The sequence below is a fragment of the Maylandia zebra genome, linkage group LG19 (genome assembly GCF_041146795.1).
Source record: "Maylandia zebra isolate NMK-2024a linkage group LG19, Mzebra_GT3a, whole genome shotgun sequence".
In the NCBI taxonomy this organism is placed as follows: Eukaryota; Metazoa; Chordata; class Actinopteri; order Cichliformes; family Cichlidae; genus Maylandia; species Maylandia zebra.
The window spans coordinates 24,871,661-24,895,551 of NC_135185.1; the positions used below are offsets into that span (position 1 = coordinate 24,871,661).

General features: G+C 36.8%; 2 protein-coding genes across 3 annotated transcripts; both read left to right on the plus strand.

Moving 5' to 3' along the window:
* Window positions 1-89: 89 nt before the first annotated feature.
* Window positions 90-4,909, plus strand: LOC143414022 (uncharacterized). Of its 2 annotated transcripts, none has more exons than XM_076877631.1 (2): window positions 90-3,285; window positions 4,822-4,909. In XM_076877631.1, the coding sequence occupies exons 1-2, from the start codon at window positions 178-180 to the stop codon at window positions 4,825-4,827; spliced, it is 3,114 nt and encodes a 1,037-aa protein (XP_076733746.1). In that variant the 5' UTR covers window positions 90-177; the 3' UTR covers window positions 4,828-4,909. The 2 variants fall into 2 exon arrangements, 1 of the variants encoding a protein (XP_076733746.1); XR_013094579.1 differs by lacking the exon at window positions 90-3,285 and adding an exon at window positions 4,426-4,655 and having other exon boundaries at window positions 4,822-4,892.
* Window positions 4,910-20,225: 15,316 nt separating this feature from the next.
* Window positions 20,226-22,387, plus strand: LOC101470550 (platelet-activating factor receptor-like). Its single transcript, XM_076877651.1, has one exon. The coding sequence runs from the start codon at window positions 20,235-20,237 to the stop codon at window positions 21,447-21,449; it is 1,215 nt and encodes a 404-aa protein (XP_076733766.1). The 5' UTR covers window positions 20,226-20,234; the 3' UTR covers window positions 21,450-22,387.
* The last annotated feature ends 1,504 nt before the right edge of the window (window positions 22,388-23,891 follow it).

Consider the following 23,891-nt stretch of genomic DNA (forward strand, 5'->3'; position numbering starts at 1 on the left):
CTTGATTTTATAAACAAATACATCACAGCTCAGCTGCCTGATCCACATAAACAACCTGAACTGTACAAAAAAGTAACAGAAGTGCAAAAACACAGTAAGAACCACACAAAGACGTGTTTTAGGAGTTTAAGCTCCGGGTGCCGTTTTGGTTTTCCCAAACCACCCTGCAATGAGACAATGATCACAAGACCCAGTGAGGATGATGCACTGGAAGTAGAAACAGCAAAGAACAAGCTCAGACCACTGAACCAGCTGCTGAATGAACCTGAAACTGCTTCCATGAGTTTAGAGCAGCTCTTGGAAAGATGCAAGTTGACACATGCAGAATATCAGAGATACCTGAATAAAATGAACATGAGGAGTACGATCATACTAAAGCGTGATCCAAAAGACTCTTGGATAAACGGCTATAATCCACATCTGCTTGAAGCCTGGAACAGTAATATCGACATAAGCTTTGTTTTAGATGCTTTTGGTGCTGCAAATTATTTAATGAAATATATATCAAAAAAAGAGGGCGGGCTATCTGAGTACCTGAAAACTGTCATTGAGAACTCCCATAAAGACAGTGTAAATGAGTGCGATGAAATGAGAGCCGTCATGCAGGCATATTCAAAGAAGCGAGAGATCAGTGCACAGGAGTGTGTTGCTCGTGCATGTGGTCTTCACATGAAGCAATGCTCACGTGCTGTAATATTCATTCCAACTGATGATAATCCTGTGAAAATGAGTCGTCCCCTGTCAGTTCTGGACAACACAACACCTGAGTCTTCCAATGTTTGGATGACATCTTTGAATGACAAATACAAAGCCAGACCTGAAACACCAGAGTATGAGGAGATGTGCATGGCAGACTTTGCTGCTACTTGCAGGATTGTCTATGGCCAACAGAAAAAAGGTAAAGATGTTTTGCCCCTTCTCAATGAGATGGGGTTTGTGCAAAGGCGCAAAAATGATAAGCCTGCTATCATCAGATTTCACCGCTGCTCACAAGAAAAACATCCAGAGCAATATTACGGAAGACTGCTTAAACTGTACCTTCCTCATCGTTCAGACCACGAACTGAAAACACCATCGTTGCCAACCTATCAGGCTTTCTATGGTGCTGGCTGTGTACAGCTACCAGGTACTGACCATCTTGAGTACGTGCAACACATTGTCAAAAGAAACAGAGAAAAATATGAGAAAAACAGTGAGGAGATCGAGAGCGCTGTTGAGGAATATGAGCAGAACAGAGGTGTGACTGACGAATGGTGTAATCTGGCACCTGAATCAGATCTCGTAAGGTTGCCACTTGTTGAACAAGAAAGAGAGCGAGACAATGAAAATGAACAGGAAGATGTGCCCGACTACAGCCGTCAGGCTGATGCTTCAACAGAAGTCAGAGCCATCAGGGAACCCCCTGCTATTGATCCCACATTGTTACGTCAGATGTTTCAGAATCTGAACAAGAAGCAAGCCTGCATATTTTATGCAGTTAGAGACTGGTGCATTAAAAGAGTCTGTGCTCTAAATCCAGAGCAGTTTTTCTTTTATATTAATGGTGGTGCTGGAACAGGAAAATCACATCTTATCAAATGCATCTACTCAGAAGCATCTAAGATACTGAGCAAAGTGCCCAGATATGCAGACGACGTTGACATATCAAAACCCACTGTCCTGTTAACTGCTTTCACTGGGACTGCAGCTTTTAACATTTCTGGAACAACACTGCATTCTCTTCTCAAGCTGCCTAGAAGCTTAAAACCTCCCATTCAGGGACTTGGCAATCAGCTGGATGAAGTCAGATCAGAACTTTTGAATGCTGAAATAATCGTCATTGACGAAGTGTCTATGGTGTCAAGACATCTGTTTGCATATGTAGATGCAAGACTCAAACAGATCAAAGGGACTCGGAGACCCTTTGGAGGCATGTCAGTCATTGCTGTCGGAGACTTCTATCAGCTACCCCCAGTGCGACAGTCTAAACCTCTCTGTGTGCACGACCCGTCTGAGATCGACCTGTGGCGGGAGCATTTTCAGATGATCACTCTGACTGAGATTATGCGTCAGAAAGATGATGTTGTCTTTGCAGAGATGCTGAACAGAATTCGTGTGAAAGGAAAGTTGGATGAGCTTTGCGAAGCAGATAGAAATTTGTTGTCACAGGCCATAACTGAACCAGCCCATTGTCCAACTGATGCGTTGCACATTTTTGCAACTAATAAAGAAGTGGATGCACACAACTCTGCAACACTGGCTCTGCTCCACACTCATATCATTGACATCCATGCAGATGATTATAGAAAAGATCCTAGAACTGGCAGAATGGCACTTCAAGACAGACCGTTGAAAGGAGGTAAAAACGAGTTACCAGACACACTGAAAGTTGCAGAAGGAGCTCGTGTCATGCTCACCAGAAACATTGACATACAAAATGGTTTGGTTAATGGAGCTTTTGGAATACTACTTAGAGTAGTTCACTCTGAAAACGACCAACACATCATCAAGCTTGGACTTAAAATGGATAATGAGACATCTGGAAAGAATAACCGCACACCAGCAGACGACATGGTGTACATTGAGAGAGCAGAGGAGAATCTGAAGCAGAAAGGAGTGGTACGAAGACAGTTCCCAGTGAAGCTGGCCTTTGCATGTACAATACATAAGGTACAGGGTATGACAACTACATCAGCTGTTGTCTCTCTTAAGAGCATTTTTGAGCCCGGCATGGCCTACGTAGCTGTCAGTAGAGTGACGTCTCTCAGTGGACTGTATCTTCTTGATATGGAAGAGAAAAAAATATTCACCAACCCAGAAATCACTGCAGCGCTTGAGAACATGAGACAAGCCAACCTTGATGACATGATGCCTCTTCTACACGTGAGGCAAACACTGAGCAGGTCAGAGGTTTTCACCATTGTTCATCATAATACAGAGGGACTGCCAGCTCACATTAATGACATCAAAAGTCACCATGAATTGTGTCTAGCAGATGTTTTGTGCCTAACAGAAACACACCTGCGGGGCTCTTTTGTCGCAGAGAGTCTCCACTTGGAAAATTACAATTTGTTCAAACGCAACAGACACCTGTCCTACACAAACTTTCCCCAGATGGCAAACAGAAGTGGTGGTGGAGTTGCTGTTTATGTGAAAAGTGACATTCAAGTGCATGAAAAACAGTACATCCATAATGTAACTGACCTTGAATTTCTGGCTTTAAAGGTTGAAGCACCAGTCAGTGCTCTGATTGCAGTTGTATACAGACCTCCAGACTACACTCTGAGGCCATTCCTGAAAAACCTGGTAAGCCTATTAGACTCATTGGAGATCATGGACTGTCATCCCATCATAGTTTGTGGTGATTTTAATGAGAATGTTTTATCCAGTGCAAACAAACCAATCCTGGAGCTGTTTGAGTCTAGGGGATACGCACAGGTCATCACTGCCCCTACCACAGAGAAGAACACACTGCTTGACCTAATTTTCATTTCTCAGTCAGATCGATGTCTCCATTCTGGAGTCATGAAGACATACCATAGTTACCATGACCCAGTATACTGTGTATTGTCCTGTGATGATTCATGATCTAGATCTTTGAATACAGTAAGTAATTTCTATATTTTTGAATGACTTAAGAAAGTAGAGCGATATTTAAAAGTTGACGCCCTGCATTGCAGTATAATGTTTGAATTGTTTACATAAAATACAATTACATGAATTAAGTAATGATATCAGTAAAAGATGACAATTTTATTTATTACAGAAAATCTAAAATTCACTAACAGTAACCTATAAATGTCAGAAAAATCAAATATAGCAGTTTAAAATGAATAGTGTAGGCATATCCTCTCTGCAGCCAGGCTTCAACATCCTGCCAGGCTGCCCCAGTCTCACTGTGGCTGGGAGGGAGGGAGGGTGGACCAGAGGATTGCCTACACAACACATAAATGTTCAACAGCTTCTTCATTGTTTCTGAGAGAACAATAATGACTAAAGGTTGCTTTTTAAAAAAACAAACAAACAAACAAACAAACCTAATTACAGCAATAATGACAGTTAAGCCACTTTATGTGTGCCTCTATTTTGAAATACTATTTACAAAAATGTTATTATTTTGGTTTGTTATAAACTTTAAACTTTTTCAAAAGTATACGATTATATTTTTGGACAAATCTTTCGATGAAACATACATTTTTATGAGCTTTTATCATGTTTCGGCCAGTGCAATCATCAGGGTGGGTCTGGGTTGATAACTGCACATTTCTGGCCAGAAATGTTTCAGCAGTGTTACATATGTAGTGCATATGTTACACTTGCTTTCTGTTACCAGCTGATACCCTACATTTGTATAGACATTGGATGGTGTGAGGTTGGGGAGTTGAGTGGGGGGGGGGGGGTTTACGGTGGGAGCTGAGGGGGGGGAGGGTGTTAGGTTTCCTTTTTTCTTTTTCTTTTTTAAGAGAGACACAGTCCTCCTGTGTCTTCTCCAAGCTTCACATGTAAGATCCAACAGTGTGAAGCACATAGCAGCTAGAAACTGTAATGCCACAGATCAGAGAGGCTTCATCATCACCATCTTCATCGCCGTACGATCAGAGCGTGAGACTTCACATCTGGAGCACAGGAGACATTCTGTGATAAGTCCTCCTTCTAGCTTGTCCCACAAGCAGTCGGTGAGATTTACTCACAACAAAAAGGGTTAATGACATAATTTCCATGAAAACATGTATTCATTCTTTGTAAAGTGTTTAAATTGTGTTTTCACTTGACCTTAGGAGTGTTAGAGTGTATTGTAATGTCTGTACTCAGGTGTTTCCCTCTGTGATCCATCCCCATCAGAGCTGAGACACTCAGGACTGAACAGACTGCACAGTTTCTGTGACCGAGCCTCCAAAACACCTTCTTTGAAACCACTCATGATAGAAGGGCTTCATATTTGCAGCAGCACTACTACAGGTATTCAGTTTATTACAGGATGTGTTTGTTTCTTAGGACCAGCTCTGAGTGCACACTACCTAACATATACACCTTTCTGTTCATTACAAACCAACTACTCTGGATCACACGGCCAGTTGGCAGGAATGTTGCTGCAGGAAAACATCCCTGGAGATCACCATCATTGTCAGACTGACTGTGCCTCCTCTGTGCAGTGTCAAGATCCTCCCTAAATGAGTGTGTAAGTTAACATTTTCATTATTTTATTCCCTTTGACAAGACAAGTATCACTGATATTTACATTTACAACTACATATGTTCCCGTTTTCTGCTCTTCTTTTAAAGTCCTCAGCTATCCTGCTTCTGTGCTGCTTGCCACACATCAAACACTGGCCGGATGACAGGGAGGATCCACTCTGAAGTCACTGGACGTGATGAGGATCATATGGGACTTCATAGTTTCACAGAAACATTGTGCTCTGTGATTACAGGTTTTAAATGGACATAATGACTGCCTCTCTCTGATCAACAGGCTAAAGGATTGTTTTCATTGTTAGTGCTCTGTACAATGTATGCTTATTTAATATTTCATCACAGAGCAAACCTTTATTTATTTAACATTTTTTTATTTTGTTTTAATGTTGAATTAACTGTGGGGATTTTTTTAAGTGGGCACTTGGGATGTCATATGACCAGAAATGTGGTAACTGGAATTCAACAGTATGGAAGAAAAAATCTGCTGAGAACGAAACACATACAAAAACCCCCAAGAAAATTCAAATTCATTCCATGTAATCCAATCTAAAACATTTTAAACTGCTGAACAGCAACACAAACAGTGTTAAAAAACAGTGTTAACAGAATGATTATGATGATTTTGTACCAAAGTTTCAGGTCACATGGCACACCTAGTGTGTAGTGTGGGGTATCAGCTGGTAAGTATAGGTTTTTTCATATTTGTGTCCTTAGAGTTCAGATAGATAAAGACTTGTGTATAATAATTAGTCATAACCACAACTCAAAGTCAGGGACTAACTAAATTTGGGACTTTGTGTCTGAGCCCAGGTTAAAACAATGTGTAAAAAAGCATTTAGTGGCATGGCTGAACAATGCTGTATTGATACTTATTTATCCATGTTCACAAAAAGGACTAATGTGTTTATTTGATTATTTGCATGTGTTAAACTGTGTCACCACCTTAGGCTTTCATTTGAGTTTACTCACAAATCTCTATACAGTTCTCTTTTACCACTGTGTGGACTCTGTTTACATTAAAACATAAAGAAGAATGAGTAATAAAAAGATGTGTAGACAGATCAGAAGATTAAGTAGACCGATAGAAACAGCTGTTCAGCCATGTTCTAAGAAACCAACACAATTTAAAGGTTCAGGATTGTGGTTTTAAAAGTTGAATTTTCATGTATTTCATATGTTGCTCATTATTTTTTATTTAGTTATTTAATTTAGTTATTTTTCTTTATTCTACCAGTCCTTTTCAGAAAGAAGCTGTAAAATATGACTTAAGATTTTTATGTTATTTTCTATGACATACAAAACAAATTGATGTATGTAATACTATTAAACATGATATACACATGTGTATATGTCTGAAAAACATCATGCTGTATATTAAAGTTTGTATTTTCTGCAGAATGTTTGTTCTTCTTTTAAGTTCATTTCAATTAGAAGAATATGAACTTTTAATATTCATTCAGAGGTTTTCTGACTCTAAATGTTCTTTTCTCATTTCTTAGGGTTTTCTAATTTACATTTAAAACATTTTCAGCTTTTTTCCAACTTCTGCTTCTGTGTAACCTTCAGCTTTTAGCAGTTCAGCACCTTTGTTTTCAGGTTAAATTCGTTTTTTTTTTTTTTTTTTAATCTCATTCAATATTTTTAACTCAAAATTCAGCAATTAATTCATTTCAGTGCATACATTCAGATTCAAGCATTCACACTGCAGTTTCTTCAGAAAATGCACTTTCTAGTTATTATTATATTTTATTCTGTATTCCGTACGTTTTTTGTAATCCTATAACTTCAAAACCGTTCAACTTAGAAAAACCATTCAAACACCGTTAGATTCCTATTCTTTTGGACAACACTGCTTCTATTTTTCATATTTTTAACATTTATATTTTTAATTTTATTCAACTTTATTCAACAAAAATTTATAATGTATTTCAATGGGGAGACCCTTCAAATCCTCATTCAACTTACTCATTTTTAAACTCTTACTACTTCCACATACATTGACATAGAGCCACCATTCAAACTTTAAAACGAAGACAAGACATTCAACTATTCAACTTGTATTTATCTTTTCAATATCTATTATACTTTTTCTTCAGTTCCAGTTTAAGTTTCATGATGTTTTTTCAGCCGTTTCAGAGTTTATAATGGGTGTGTATGGGACGGAATGTTGGGGCTAGAGTGAGGCAGCTCAACTGCTAGAGTGAGAGGAGCAAAAAAATTAATCTTAAAATCTTTTTTAAAACTGCTGCTGTGTCCACAGCGTTTGCTCTACAGGTATGATTTTACCCTCAAAACGTAGCCATCGCTGTCCTCTTTCATCCAATGTGTTTACTATTGTACTAGGTGTTATGGTTTTTTCATAAATGTCACCAATGCACAGCCTCCTCCCTCCAACTCTTCCATAGACTCTAATGTTAAAATGGCTCAGAAGGTTCGTTTGAAAATCAGAAGAGCATGGTGTCTTTCCACTGTCACCACGTCCATATAATAAACTCCACAGGCATGAAAACTGAGAATTCAGTAGACTAGAAGCTGCTGTCGCTCACGGTGAAAGAATTTTGTCAATACGACTTTTACTTTTCATTTGGGAACGATTTGTTTCGGCCTGATTTTTCTGTTCATTTTAAGGAGCAAAAGTGAGGCGCATGTCTGTGTACGTGTGTATGGAGCCATTGGGTGCGGTCACTATAGCAACCAGGCTCACACCTGCCTGCTTAACGAGCTCTGCCTGCCACTGTACCAAGATTCATCTTAAGCACTTCTCTTTCAACTGCTGCTGTGTCCACAGTGTTACAGCCATCATTTTACCCTCAAATTGTCGCCATTACTGTTCTCTTTCCAACACCGTATCTTTCAAAGCTCAGGCATTTAAACTTTTTAAACTGTGTGGATCAAAGTGGAGGGATCACATTTGAGTCATTCAGTGATTCAAAGAATATGACCTTTTAATATTCATTCAGATGTTTTCTGACTCTAAATGTTCTTTTCTCATTTCTTAGGGTTTTCTAATTTACATTTAAAACATTTTCAGCTTTTTTCCAACTTCTTCTTCTGTGTAACCTTCAGCTTTTAGCAGTTCAGCACTTTTGTTTTCAGGTTAAATTCGTTTTTTTTTTTTTTTATCTCATTCAAAATTTTTAACTTAAATTCAGTAATTATTTCATTTCAATGCATACATTCAGATTCAAGCATTCACACTGCAGTTTCTTCAGAAAATGCACTTTCTAGTTCTATTTTATTATTATGGATTCCGTACGTTTTTTGTAATCTATCTCCTTCAAAACCGTTCAACTTAGAAAAACCATTCAAACACCATTAGATTCCTATTCTTTTGGACATGACTGCTTCTATTTTTCTCATTTTTAACATTTATATTTTTAATTTTATTCAACTTTTTTCAACAAAAATTTATAATGTATTTCAATGGGGACACCCTTCAAATTCTCATTCAACTTACTCATTTTTAAACTCTTACTACTTCCACATACATTGACATAGAGCCACCATTCAAACTTTAAAACGAAGACAAGACATTCAACTATTCAACTTGTATTTATCTTTTCAATATCTATTATACTTTTTCTTCAGTTCCAGTTTAAGTTTCATGATGTTTTTTCATCCGTTTCAAAGTTTATAATGGGTGTGTATGGGACGGAATGTTGGGGCTAGAGTGAGACAGCTCAACTGCTAGAGTGAGAGGAGCAAAAAAATTAATCTTAAAATCTTTTTTAAAACTGCTGCTGTGTCCGCAGCGTTTGCTCTACAGGTATGATTTTACCCTCAAAACGTAGCCATCGCTGTCCTCTTTCATCCAATGTGTTTACTATTGTCCTAGGTGTTATGGTTCTTTCGTAAATGTCACCAATGCACAGCCTCCTCCCTCCAACTCTTCCATAGACTCTAATGTTAAAATGGCTCAGAAGGTTGGTGTGAAAATCAGAAGAGCATGGTGTCTTTCCACTGTCACCACGTCCATATAATAAACTCCACAGGCATGAAAACTGAGAATTCAGTAGACTAGACATTGCTGTCACTCACGGTGAAAGAATTTTGTCAATACGACTTTTACTTTTCATTTGGGAACGATTTGTTTCGGCCTGACTTTTCTGTTCATTTTAAGCAGCAAAAGTGAGGCGCATGTCTGTGTACGTGTGTATGGAGCCATTGGGTGCGGTCACTATAGCAACCAGGCTCACACCTGCCTGCTTAACGAGCTCTGCCTGCCACTGTACCAAGATTCATCTTAAGCACTTCTCTTTCAACTGCTGCTGTGTCCACAGTGTTACAGCCATCATTTTACCCTCAAATTGTCACCATTATTGTTCTCTTTCCAACACTGTATCTTTCAAAGCTCAGGCATTTAAACTTTTTAAACTGTGTGGATCAAAGTGGAGGGATCACATTTGAGTCATTCAGTGATTCAAAGAATATGACCTTTTAATATTCATTCAGATGTTTTCTGACTCTAAATGTTCTTTTCTCATTTCTTAGGTTTTTCTAATTTACAATTAAAACATTTTCAGCTTTTTTCCAACTTCTTCTTCTGTGTAACCTTCAGCTTTTAGCAGTTCAGCACTTTTGTTTTCAGGTTAAATTCGGGTTGTTTTTTTTTTATCTCATTCAAGATTTTTAACTTAAATTCAGTAATTAATTCATTTCAGTGCATACATTCAGATTCAAGCATTCACACTGCAGTTTCTTCAGAAAATGCACTTTCTAGTTATTATTATTGTGTGGATGCTTTAAGCATCCACACTATTGAGTTCCTGTTTCTCTTTATTCTTTATACTTTATTCTAGTTGCTTCCGTACACTTTTTGGCACTTAACTACTTCCACAATTTTCAGCCGATTTTCACCATTCAAATTTTAAACTATTCTGCTATTTTTGCTAATGCTGGCTATATCTTTTGGTATTTTTAACTATTATACTTTTTAAAATATTCCACTTTTTTCCTTTAATTTGTCCCATTGAAATTAATGGGAAACTTCAGCAATTCTGCTAAATTTTGCTTGTTTTTGAAACTTAACTACTTCCTCAAATTTTCACCTAGAACAACCATTCAAACTTTAAAATGTTCACAAATTATTGGGCTATTCATGTATGTTTCAGCTTTTTCAAATATTTTACCGTTTTACTTTTATGCCTCTTAAAGTTTTGAGTTGCAAAATTGTGATTTTTCACAAAATACATGTGTTGTTATGGTTGCTATGCTCTTGGCTTCCAGTGTGACACTGAAGCTTTTGCAGCCTTTTCTTCATGTCCGAACAACTGTTTGCTACTTGCTCAATTTTCACTCAACTTCCACAAATTATACATCAAAACGTAGGTATTTTTGCTGGCTTTCAGAAAATGTCATTATCATTGTTGTGGGATTTATAGAATTTTCGCAAATCTCCTCAGACCAACACAAGGTCTCAAAACTCTGCATAGAAAGTCAATGGAGAGCTTGTTCAAAATCATCGCTGGATTTCTGTAATGAGAGGCATATTCGAATCGTCATATCTCCTTAACGAAGCAAAGTTAAGACATGAGGCTTGTCCCGGTATATCTTCAGACACTCGTGACGCTCACAATTCAAGAATTTCTTTCTCACCTATTACCGTTCTGAAATGAGTTGGACTTGTTTGAGGGTAGGAAATTCGTCCTTCGCTCAGATTTCTTCAGATTTCAAACTGTGGAAATGAACCACTTTTTTCTCTCGTCATAACTTTTTGTTGGATTTCCACAGAGACCTGAAAATTTCCATGATTGTTCACCAAAGCCTGCTGTCTCTTACGGTGAAAGAATGATATCGATACTCCAAATAGATTTCGAGTTAGAAAGCGTTGTTTGAGGGCAAGTCAAGGCAGTTTTTGCTTCGCTCTACTCAGTTATGGTGCATTACAAGTCAAATATCTTTAATAATTCATATTTTAATGATAAATTGTAAACACTGGAAGATTCCCCCATCTCTTCTGAACAAAACGGTGTAAGAATGACCGCTCTAGCCCCTACGGTTTGGAAATTATGGTCATTTGTTTGAGGGGAGTCCTCACTATGAGAAATAGGCTGCAATAATCCTGTGCCTCTCTGTGCTGCGTGTGTAAAAAGAGGCACATGTTTTGGCGGGAAAAAGTACACAGGCTCTCTGATTGGTGGATTCAAATTCAGCAGCTCCCAGGCTGACCTAGAAACTTACTTCTCTCTCCCTGTGCATTTTTTTGCTGATTTTTTCATTTAACAAGTATATTTGAGGGACCCTCAGCATGTTCAGCATTTTTTCAGCTGTCCATTTTGCTTTTCCAATTTTTCTGTTTAACTTATTACTATTGTGCTAAATAATACTATTTCTGCTATTTTATAAGATTTGTGCCTAATATAGTATTTCTGCTAAATTACAATATTTCTGCTTTTTATACTATTTGTGCTAAAACATAGTATTTCTACTAAATGTAGTATTTATGCTTAATCATACTATTTCTGCTTTTTATGGGATTTGTGCCTAATATAGTATTTCTGCTTTTTATAGGATTTTTGCTCAAACATAGTATTTCTGCTAAATGTAGTGTTTATGCTTAATCATCCTATTTCTGCTTTTCATAGGATTTATGCCTAATATAGTATTTCTGCTAAATTATAGTATTTCTGCTTTTTATAGGATTTGTGCCTAACATAGTATTTCTGCTAAATTATAGTATTTCTGCTTTTTATAGGATTTGTGCCTAACATAGTATTTCTGCTAAATTATAGTATTTCTGCTTTTTATACTATTTGTTCTAAATTATAGTATTTCTGCTTTTTATAGGATTTGTGCTTAATATAGTATTTCTGCTAAATTATAGTTTTTCTTCTTTTTATAGTATTTGTGCTAAAACATAGTATTTCTACTAAATGTAGTATTTATGCTTAATAATAGTATTTCTATATATTTCTGCCAGGTCCCCAGGCAGCCAATCCTCTGTGAGGACTGAGACATTCAAATTTTTGAAATCAGGGCCTGCACAGTTTCCCAGCCAATCAAATAAGTGTCCTGAGGCATTCAAATTTGCATATTGGGGCCTTCGTGGCTTCTAAGCCAGCCAATCATATCTGAGGGCTGAGGAATTCAAATCCACAAATCAGGGCCTGCACGGCTTCCCAGCCAGCCAATCACATATGTGGTCTCAGGCATTCAAATTTGCATATTGGGGAATTCGTGGCTTCTAAGTCAACAAGTCATCCATGTCATATATCTCTAAAAATTCATATTTTAATATTAAATTGTCAACACTTGAAGATTCCCCCATCTCTTCTGAACAAAACGGTGTAAGAATGACCGTTCTAGCCCCTACGGTTAGGAAATTATGGTCATTTGTTTGAGGGGAGTCGTCACTATGAGAAATAGACTGCAAAAATCCTGTGTCTCTCTGTGCTGCTGCGTGTGTAAACAGATGCACCTGTTTTGGTGGGGAAAAGTGCACAGCCTCTCTGATTGGTGGATTCAAATTCACCAGCTCCCAGGCTGACCTAGAAACTTACTTCTCTCTCCCTGTGTGTGTGTGTGTGTGTGTGTGTGTGTGTGTGTGTGTGTGTGTGTGTGTGTGTGTGTGACAGAGAGAGAGAGAGAGAGAGAAAGCCTTTTAATGGGATGATCCCATTGTAAGATTCAAATTCAATATATTTAGACTGGTTGACTGAATTGGATCTTGTGTGTGTGTCTCTCTGTGCATGTATGTTTCCTCATGTGTACATATTTGTAATTGTGTGGCAGTCATAAATTTTTTTGCTGATTTTTGTCATTTAACAAGTATATTTGAGGGAACCTCAGCATGTTCAGCATTTTTTCAGCTGTCCATTTTGCTTTTCCAATTTTTCTGTTTAACTTATTACTATTGTGCTAAATCACACTATTTCTGCTATTTTATAAGATTTGTGCTTAATATACTATTTCTGCTTTTATAGGATTTGTGCTTAATATAGTATTTCTGCTTTTTATAAGATTTGTGCTTAATATAGTATTTCTGCTAAATGTAGTATTTATGCTTAATCACACTATTTCTGCTATTTTATAAGATTTGTGCTTAATATACTATTTCTGCTTTTATAGGATTTGTGCTTAATATACTATTTCTGCTTTTATAGGATTTGTGCTTAATATACTATTTCTGCTTTTCATAGGATTTGTGCTTAATATAGTATTTCTGCTAAATTTAGTATTTCTGATTAATTATAGTCTTTCTACTAAATCATAGTACAGTATTTCTGCTTTTTATGGGATTTGTGCTAAAACAAAGTATTTCTACTAAATGTAGTATTTATGCTTAATCATACCATTTCTGCTTTTTATAGGATTTGTGCTTAATATAGTATTTCTGCTCAATTATAGTATTTCTGCCAAATTATAATATTTGTGCTAAAACATAGTCTTAATTTAAAATTACAATATTCATAGTTCATCACAGTGTCTCTGGTAAATCACAATATTTCTGCTCTGTTGTACTATTTTTCTAAATCATAGTGTTTCTGTAATGTTTAAGTATTTTTGGCTAAATATATTCTTTCTGTTATCTTATACTATTTCTCCTAAATTCTTGTATTTTTGAGAAGTTATCATGTTTCTGGTAAGTTACAATATTTCTGCTAAATTCTGCTATGCTATTGTATTTCTGCCAAGTATTATGTTTCCTCTAAGATATTGCAGTTCTGCTAAGTTATTCCATTTTAGCAAACTTCTTTTGCTTCTGCAAAGTTTTTACAATTTCTGCAACTTTTCAGCTTTTTCAGCTACTTTTTGCATACAGCTTCAGCTTTAAGCATCCACACTGCATTTTCGCAGGAAATGCAAATTTTTCTAGTTATTATTATTCTTCAAGTTGCTCATTTTTCGTCCTTTAACTACTTCCACAATTTTTGTGCTATTTTCACCGTTCAAATTTTAAACTATTCTGCTATTTCTGCTAATTTGCGCTATGATTTTTGCTATTTTTTGCTATTATACTTTTTAAAATATTAAGCTTTTTTCCTTTAATTTGTCCCATTGAAATGAATGGAAAACTTCCAAAATTCTGCTAAATTTTGCTTGTTTTTGAAACTTAACTACTTCCTCATACTTTCGCCTAGAAAAACCATTCAAACTTTAAAATGTTCACAAATTATTGGGCTATTCATGTATGATTCAGCTTTTTCAAATCTTTTACCGTTTTACTTTTATGCCTCTTAAAGTTTTCAGTTGCACAATTGTGATTTTTCACAAAATACATGCGTTGTTATGGTTGCTATGCTCTTGGCTTCCAGTGTGTCACTGAAGGTTTTGCAATTTTCACTTCATGTCCGAACAACTTCTTGCTACTTGCTCAATTTTCACTCAACTTCCACAAATTATACATCAAAACGTAGGTATTTTTGCTGGCTTTCAGAAAATGTCACTATCATTGTTGTGGGATTTATAGAATTTTGGCAAATCTCCTCAGACCAACACAAGGTCAGAAAACTCTCCATATAAAGTCAATGGAGAGCTTGTTCAAAATCATCGCTGGATTTCTGTAATGAGAGGCATATTCGAATCGTCATATCTCCTTAACGAAGCGACTTTAAGACATGAGGCTTGTCCCCGAATATCTTCAGACACCCCTGACGCTCACAATTCAAGAATTTCTTTCTCACCTATTACCGTTCTGAAATGAGTTGGACTTGTTTGAGGGTAGGAAATTCGTCCGTCGCTCAGATTTCTTCAGATTTCAAACTGTGGAAATGAACCACTTTTTTCTCTCGTCATAACTTTTTTTTGGATTTCCACAGAGACCTGAAAATTTCTATGACTGTTCACCAAAGCCTGCTGTCTCTTACGGTGAAAGAATGATATCGATACTCCAAATAGATTTAGAGTTAGAAAGCGTTGTTTGAGGGCAAGTCAAGGCAGTTTTTGCTTCGCTCTGCTCAGTTATGGTGCATTAGAAGTCAAATATCTTTAATAATTCATATTTTAATGATAAATTGTTAACACTGGAAGATTCCCCCATCTCTTCTGAACAAAACGGTGTAAGAATGACCGCTCTAGCCCCTACGGTTAGGAAATTATGGTCATTTGTTTGAGGGGAGTCCTCACTATGAGAAATAGGCTGCAATAATCCTGTGCCTCTCTGTCCTGCGTGTGTAAAAAGATGCACCTGTTTTGGCGGGAAAACGTAAACAGCCACTCTGATTGGTGGATTTAAATTCGGCAGCTCTCTCCCTCTGTGTGTGTGTGTGTGTGTGTGTGTGTGTGTTTAGTGGGAGAGAGAGAACCCTGCCCTTATTTGGCAGCATGTCATTGTAGGATTTAAATTGAATATAGTTAGACTGGTTGACTGGATTAGAGCCTGTGTTTGTGTGTCCCTCTGTGCATTTGTGTTCCAATATGCCTCCATATTTGTAATTTTGTAAGTTATTACTATTCTGCTAAATGATACTATTTCTGCTTTTCATAAGATTTGTGCCTAATATAGTATTTCTGCTAAATTATAGTATTTATTATTTTTATAAGATTTGTGCCAAACATAGGATTTCTGCTAAATTATAGTATTTCTGCTTTTTATACTATTTGTGCCTAATATAGTATTTCTGCTTTTTATAGGATTTGTGCCTAATATAGTATTTCTGCTTTTTATAGGATTTGTACCTAATATAGTATTTCTGCTTTTTATACGATTTGTGCTTAATATAGTATTTCTCCTTTTCATAGGATTTATGCCTAATATAGTATTTCTGCTAAATTATAGTATTTCTGCTTTTTATAGGATTTGTGCCTAACATAGTATTTCTGCTAAATTATAGTATTTCTGCTTTTTATAGGATTTGTGCCTAACATAGTATTTCTGCTAAATTATAGTATTTCTGCTTTTTATACTATTTGTTCTAAATTATAGTATTTCTGCTTTTTATAGGATTTGTGCTTAATATAGTATTTCTGCTAAATTATAGTTTTTCTTCTTTTTAAAGTATTTTTGCTAAAACATAGTATTTCTACTAAATGTAGTATTTATGCTTAATAATAGTATTTCTATATATTTCTGCCAGGTCCCCAGGCAGCCAATCCTCTGTGAGGACTGAGACATTCAAATTTTCAAATCAGGGCCTGCACAGTTTCCCAGCCAATCAAATATGTGTCCTGAGGCATTCAAATTTGCATATTGGGGCCTTCGTGGCTTCTAAGCCAGCCAATCATATCTGAGGGCTGAGGAATTCAAATCCACAAATCAGGGCCTGCACAGCTTCCCAGCCAGCCAATCACATATGTGGTCTCAGACATTCAAATTTGCATATTGGGGAATTCGTGGCTTCTAAGTCAACAAGTCATCCATGTCATATATCTCTAAAAATTCATATTTTAATGATAAATTGTCAACACTTGAAGATTCCCCCATCTCTTCTGAACAAAACGGTGTAAGAATGACCGCTCTAGCCCCTATAGTTAGGAAATTATGGTCATTTGTTTGAGGGGAATCCTCACTATGTGAAATAAACTGAAAGAAGCAGGTCTATGTCTCTGTGCTGCGTGTGTAAAAAGATGCACCTGTTTTGGCGGGAAAACGTAAACAGCCTCTCTGATTGGTGGATTCAAATTCAGCAGCTCCCAGGCTGACCTAGAAACTTAGTCCTCTCTCCCTGTGTGTGTGTGTGTGTGTGTGTGTGTGTGTGTGTGTGTGTGTGTGTGTGTGTGTGTGTTTAGTGGGAGAGAGAGGACCCTGCCCTTATTTGGCAGCATGTCATTGTAGGATTTAAATTGAATATAGTTAGACTGGTTGACTGGATTAGAGCCTGTGTTTGTGTGTCCCTCTGTGCATTGGTGTTTCAATATGCCTCCATATTTGTAATTTTGTAAGTTATTACTATTCTGCTAAATGATACTATTTCTGCTTTTCATAAGATTTATGCCTAATATAGTATTTCTGCTAAATTATAGTATTTATTATTTTTATAGGATTTGTGCCAAACATAGTATTTCTGCTAAATTATAGTATTTCTGCTTTTTATAGGATTTGTGCCTAACATAGTATTTCTGCTAAATTATAGTATTTCTGCTTTTTATAGGATTTGTGCCTAACATAGTATTTCTGCTAAATTATAGTATTTCTGCTTTTTATACTATTTGTTCTAAATTATAGTATTTCTGCTTTTTATAGGATTTGTGCTTAATATAGTATTTCTGCTAAATTATAGTTTTTCTTCTTTTTATAGTATTTGTGCTAAAACATAGTATTTCTACTAAATGTAGTATTTATGCTTAATAATAGTATTTCTATATATTTCTGCCAGGTCCCCAGGCAGCCAATCCTCTGTGAGGACTGAGACATTCAAATTTTCAAATCAGGGCCTGCACAGTTTCCCAGCCAATCAAATAAGTGTCCTGAGGCATTCAAATTTGCATATTGGGGCCTTCGTGGCTTCTAAGCCAGCCAATCATATCTGAGGGCTGAGGAATTCAAATCCACAAATCAGGGCCTGCACGGCTTCCCAGCCAGCCAATCACATATGTGGTCTCAGGCATTCAAATTTGCATATTGGGGAATTCGTGGCTTCTAAGTCAACAAGTCATCCATGTCATATATCTCTAAAAATTCACATTTTAATATTAAATTGTCAACACTTGAAGATTCCCCCATCTCTTCTGAACAAAACGGTGTAAGAATGACCGTTCTAGCCCCTACGGTTAGGAAATTACGGTCATTTGTTTGAGGGGAGTCGTCACTATGAGAAATAGACTGCAAAAATCCTGTGTCTCTCTGTGCTGCTGCGTGTGTAAACAGATGCACCTGTTTTGGTGGGGAAAAGTGCACAGCCTCTCTGATTGGTGGATTCAAATTCACCAGCTCCCAGGCTGACCTAGAAACTTACTTCTCTCTCCCTGTGTGTGTGTATGTGTGTGTGTGTGTGTGTGTGCGTGTGTGTGTGTGTTTGTGTGTGTGTGTGACAGAGAGAGAGAGAGAAAGCCTTTTAATGGGATGATCCCATTGTAAGATTCAAATTCAATATATTTAGACTGGTTGACTGAATTGGATCTTGTGTGTGTGTCTCTCTGTGCATGTGTGTTTCCTCATGTGTACATATTTGTAATTGTGTGGCAGTCATAAATTTTTTTGCTGATTTTTGTAATTTAACAAGTATATTTGAGGGAACCTCAGCATGTTCAGCATTTTTTCAGCTGTCCATTTTGCTTTTCCAATTTTTCTGTTTAACTTATTACTATTGTGCTAAATCACACTATTTCTGCTATTTTATAAGATTTGTGCTTAATATACTATTTCTACTTTTATAGGATTTGTGCTTAATATAGTATTTCTGCTAAATGTAGTATTTATGCTTAATCATACTATTTCTGCTTTTCATAGGATTTGTGCTTAATATAGTATTTCTGCTAAATTTAGTATTTCTGATTAATTATAGTCTTTCTACTAAATCATAGTACAGTATTTCTGCTTTTTATGGGATTTGTGCTAAAACAAAGTATTTCTACTAAATGTAGTATTTATGCTTAATCATACCATTTCTGCTTTTTATAGGATTTGTGCTTAATATAGTATTTCTGCTAAATTATAGTATTTCTGCCAAATTATAATATTTGTGCTAAAACATAGTCTTAATTTAAAATTACAATATTCATAGTTCATCACAGTGTCTCTGGTAAATCACAATATTTCTGCTCTGTTGTACTATTTTTCTAAATCATAGTGTTTCTGTAATGTTTAAGTATTTTTGGCTAAATATATTCTTTCTGTTATCTTATACTATTTCTCCTAAATTCTTGTATTTTTGAGAAGTTATCATGTTTCTGGTAAGTTACAATATTTCTGCTAAATTCTGCTATGCTATTGTATTTCTGCCAAGTATTATGTTTCCTCTAAGATATTGCAGTTCTGCTAAGTTATTCCATTTTAGCAAACTTCTTTTGCTTCTGCAAAGTTTTTACAATTTCTGCAACTTTTCAGCTTTTTCAGCTAGTTTTTGCATACAGCTTCAGCTTTAAGCATCCACACTGCATTTTCGCAGGAAATGCAAATTTTTCTAGTTGCAATTATCGTTCTATTCTTAACTATTTTAAAATTTTTCTTGACTCCTTTATCTTTTACACATATTGTTCTATTATGCTTTTATATGTATTTCTTTTGTTTCTGTGTTTTTAATGCCATTAACCTGCTAGCATGTTTGGTACTTTGCCATGGCTTTCATCTTTCTCTATTACTTACTTCTGACACTTTTGTATGTTAAGCACTATTATACCACTGGTTTTTACAAGGACAAGCACCAACATATATCAGTGAATTTTTACATCCATACATTCCCAGCAGGTCCCTGAGGTCATCTGATCAAGGGCTTGCTAGTTGTCCAACACACGAGGCTGAAAACAAAAGGTGACAGAGCTTTGTAACTGTGGCCCCTAGACTGTAGAACTCTCTCCCTTTGAGCCTGAGATCTGTGGACTCAGTGGTCACTTTTAAAAAACAGCTAAAAACTGATCTTTTTAAACTTGCTTTTGGTTGATTTTTATCTTTGTTTCAGCTTCTGTGAAGCACTTTGTGATTTTCATCTTAAAATGTGCTATATAAATAAAATTTAACTTTACTTTTACTTACATGAAAGAAAAATGGGGCTCAATCATGAAAAATAATAAACAAAACACGCCCTGTGGGAATTTGACTCAGTCTCTCTCGTGTCAGCCCACACCCTTAAGTGTGAGTCCAATAAAGGTTCTCTTTGCAGAATGTGCAAAGGAGCTATGAGGTGCAATTCTGTTCTACCACTTAAGTAGAATTTGAACAGTTCAAGGCTCGTCCAAAGAATTTAACTTTCTTCTCAGAACAATCATATCAAGGACTCCTGGACGGAGCGCTCGCCATCTTTGGACTGGATCATCAATGAACCCTGACCCTGACAACACCCTGACCTGTATAATACAGTCAGAGTAACATTCAAAAATATACATTTAGTCATTCATACATGTATTCTTTCCCTTTCTTTCTTTTCCCTCCATTGTACACTACCTTTGTCATCTGCATCAAAACGGAGTAAAACTCTGTCATAGGACATTGTACTGATGATAATATATTTTGTCTCCCACAGACAAAGATGACTCAATCAGTTACTATGACAACAATGAGTAGTATGGTGTCCACAACCATTAATCCGTTCCTGGACTCTCAGTTTCGTTATGTGCTCATCCCGGTTTCCTACATCGTCTTCTTCATCCTGGGCTTCATCTCTAACCTCTACGTGCTGTTTGTCCTGCGCTGCATCCATCAAGCCAAGGCCATGGGAGAAATTCACATCTATATGACCAACTTGACCATCGCTGATCTTCTGTTTGTGTGTGCTCTTCCCTTTTGGATTGACTATTATATCCGTGAGGGAGACTGGGTTTATGGAGACGTCATGTGCCGGGTGACAGGCACCTTCTTTTTCATCAACACCTACGGCACCATCCTCTTCCTTTCAGCCATCAGCATCAACAGATACTGGACGGTTACTCGGCCTCTAGACGCAGCCTCGTCAAACCGCAGAATTCGTGGAATTATTGTTTGTATTTGTATCTGGGTGTTTGTTCTGACGATTTCTGTTCCTTTTCTGGTGAGTCCAGGGATCAACGTGCACCGTAAAAACAACACCGACATACGTCGCTGTTTTGAGGGATACCAGGGTGGAACTAATGACAAGAAGAAAAAAGTGGCTGTCACTCATTTTCTAATAATTGGATTGTTTTTTGTTGTCTTTTTACTCATTGTGATATGCAATGTCCTTATTGCTCAAAGTTTAATTTCTAAAAATTCTCCTCAGTCGGAAAGTCAGTCTTCAGGAACACAGTCTAAAAAGCTCACTGTGACATCCATATTTAAATGGCCCACAGGGGTGAAACGGAGGGCTCTCCAGATGTTGCTGGCAGTGGTGGGAGTGTTTGTTCTGTGTTTCCTGCCACACCACATAGTTCAAGGCCCCTGGGCTCTGGCAGTGCTGGAGATCGAAGACGGCTTCGGCCACGTGAAGTACAGCGAGACCACTCGTCAGTTGCTGAACGACGCTCATCAGATCACCCTGGTTCTTATGGGCCTCAACTGCATTTTGGATCCTGTAGTTTATTATTTTGCCACAGGGAAGTTTAGAGGACTCATCAAGGCCCACATTAAAAAATTAATCCCATGCACGCAAACTCGGAGCTACCACTTAAACCAGCCTGCATCACCTGTTTGGACTCTGGGAGGAAATCAGAGGCCTCATAGGAAACCCACAAAGCCCGGGGGGCAGGATGAAACTTATTACACTGAAAGGAGCTCTGTGGTTATTTTATAAAGTATTTTCAAAAATCTAACTTATCCAGCATTTTGAACCAAACCACATCTCAGATAAGATTCTCTCTATTTTATGACTTAGATGAATCTCAGTGACTAACTGTGGAATAATTCTGAATCTTCAATTACATTATTAAAGAGGACATGAAACACCACACATTTGAAGGTTAATTAGCTCAGTGGAGCCCTGTTGTAAAAAAACAAAAAAAAAAAACAAACTGTAATTGAGGTAATATGGATTTAGGAAATAATTGTTTTAGGTTAGAGTTTTTAGAGCAAGTCTATGGTTTGGTTGGTTTCTGCTGATAGACTTACATTAGGTTATGTTAGTTAACTAGTGACAGAACCAACAACTCAGAGGAAAACAAAGAGACTAAAATTAAAAAGCATTCTAAGGGAATCACATTTGTACTGCCCCTGGCTGCAGCAGTGAGTCTGATGATAATAAAACAAGGAGGTACTGTCTACTTTCACTCTGTCAATTTAGCAGTAAGTCATCTTTTTCTTCAAAATATAAGGAAATGAGGGGTAGCTCAAGACTTCCACAGTGTTGTACCTTTGGCCTATACCTCTAACTGACCTGTACCTATAACTGGTTTTAATATAAATACAAGAGATTTGTGATTTATGACACATCACCTTGTGGAAGTTAATCTCTGTTTTTGTTATCTTGTGACATTATTAGAACATTCTCATAGACATGATGGATTGTTTAATGGAAGTTGATTCATGGAAGATAAATTGTTAAACAATATGCAAAACCCAATTTTTATGTACTGAAAACTCTTTATCTGTCATTCTTCTTTACCATTTTTCCCCTCTCACCTACCTCACATGTTTTTATTCTTATTTCCTCATCTGTGAGGATCTCATTGTTATGGGAACCCACTGGTCAAACCTTTTTTTTTTTTAAATGAAAGGACATCTTTTTTCTCACCTTTCCACATTTGCAGGGTTCCCTCTGAAATATATATGCGTTTTTGTAAATAAAAACATGAAATCAAATTTGATCAGAGGATCTCTGCCTTTATTAATTCCTTGCATTCTGATTGAATGCCTACAATGATAGCACATGATGATAACTGAGGGCCAGTTAAGTAAGTATAGCAATTTTAAATATGATGATGTCAACTGTGGTGGCAGTAGCAATACAAAGATACTCTTCTAAAAATCAGGTGCAGGAGTGTTACAGATGTGCAACTCTGCCACACATGCCTGTGTAGATCTTTGATGTGTTTTATTAGGAGCAATGAAAGGGTTAACCCAATAATGTTACATCAGAGGACACCAAAATCATTTTAGCTTATATCTCAGAAGTGTATAACATAACAGCTAGCCTTACCAGCATGAACCAACCACATAGTGAACAGATTAATAAACATTGCACTTCTATGTAAGTGGATTCTCTAAATGTATTTCTTTCACATTTTATTCGACAGTGCTCAGTTACATTTATAAAAATGGGTCATCATTTCAGATGAAACATTATAAACTCTCATTCTCGTGAAAAACTACAGATGTTGTTGGACGGAGAGAAACTCAATGTTTGGCAGACACACCTGTTCACGGTAAAGTTTTTACACCATTTCTGATAGTTATATACTGCAACAAGAAAACCAAGTGACTGTTGCACTCCTTTCGGTTTGTGCTATGTACATGATGCAGAGAGGATGGCACAGTGATACAGGACTTGCATTTACTCTGGTTCCTGTTTTATTTTAGGATAATTAACCCCCAAATTTTATGTCTCATATCAGCATGTCCCAGTCATTCTCCTTTAAGGAACTGTTTTCCTGTGTAAGCAGTTCTTTCTTTACTTCGTAACATCATTTCTTTGTTGTTTCATGTTATTATCAGGTGCATGAAATCGTGGAGGTCAACATTACATATTTTGGACCATTCGGGGCTTTCCTAACAAAACTGAAGCAACACCTCCTCCGTCTAGACCTGGGAGAACACTCCCACTCACACAGACACGTAAATTCCCTCTCTGTCAGAGAAGTCACTCTGCTACTGAACTGAAGCTGTGAGCTGAGCTCACTAGAACTGAAGAAGCTTCTCGAATGAGAGGTGAAACATCTTCAAGCAACTTGAAGAAGTCCAGACACTTTTCTTTCCAAGCTCCTTAGACTACAGAACGATGGTGGTACAGGGTGAATTTTTACCCATTTACATTTTTATGTTTTGTCAACATTAAATGAAAGAAAAGAAACAAAAACTGTCCCACAAAATGCCTGTGGACATCATTGACGTGTTATATTAGGAGTGATGAAAATATGCTAATGAAATCAAACAAAACATCAATCGGATCTTTATTTAAACTAACTGATTGGTCAGTTGCAGTGTTGATCATGGAGCAACAGTATTTTGATGATGCAACTAAAACATCAACACGGAGATATCTGATAAATCACCTCTGACCATGGATGTGTAACGGCCACAC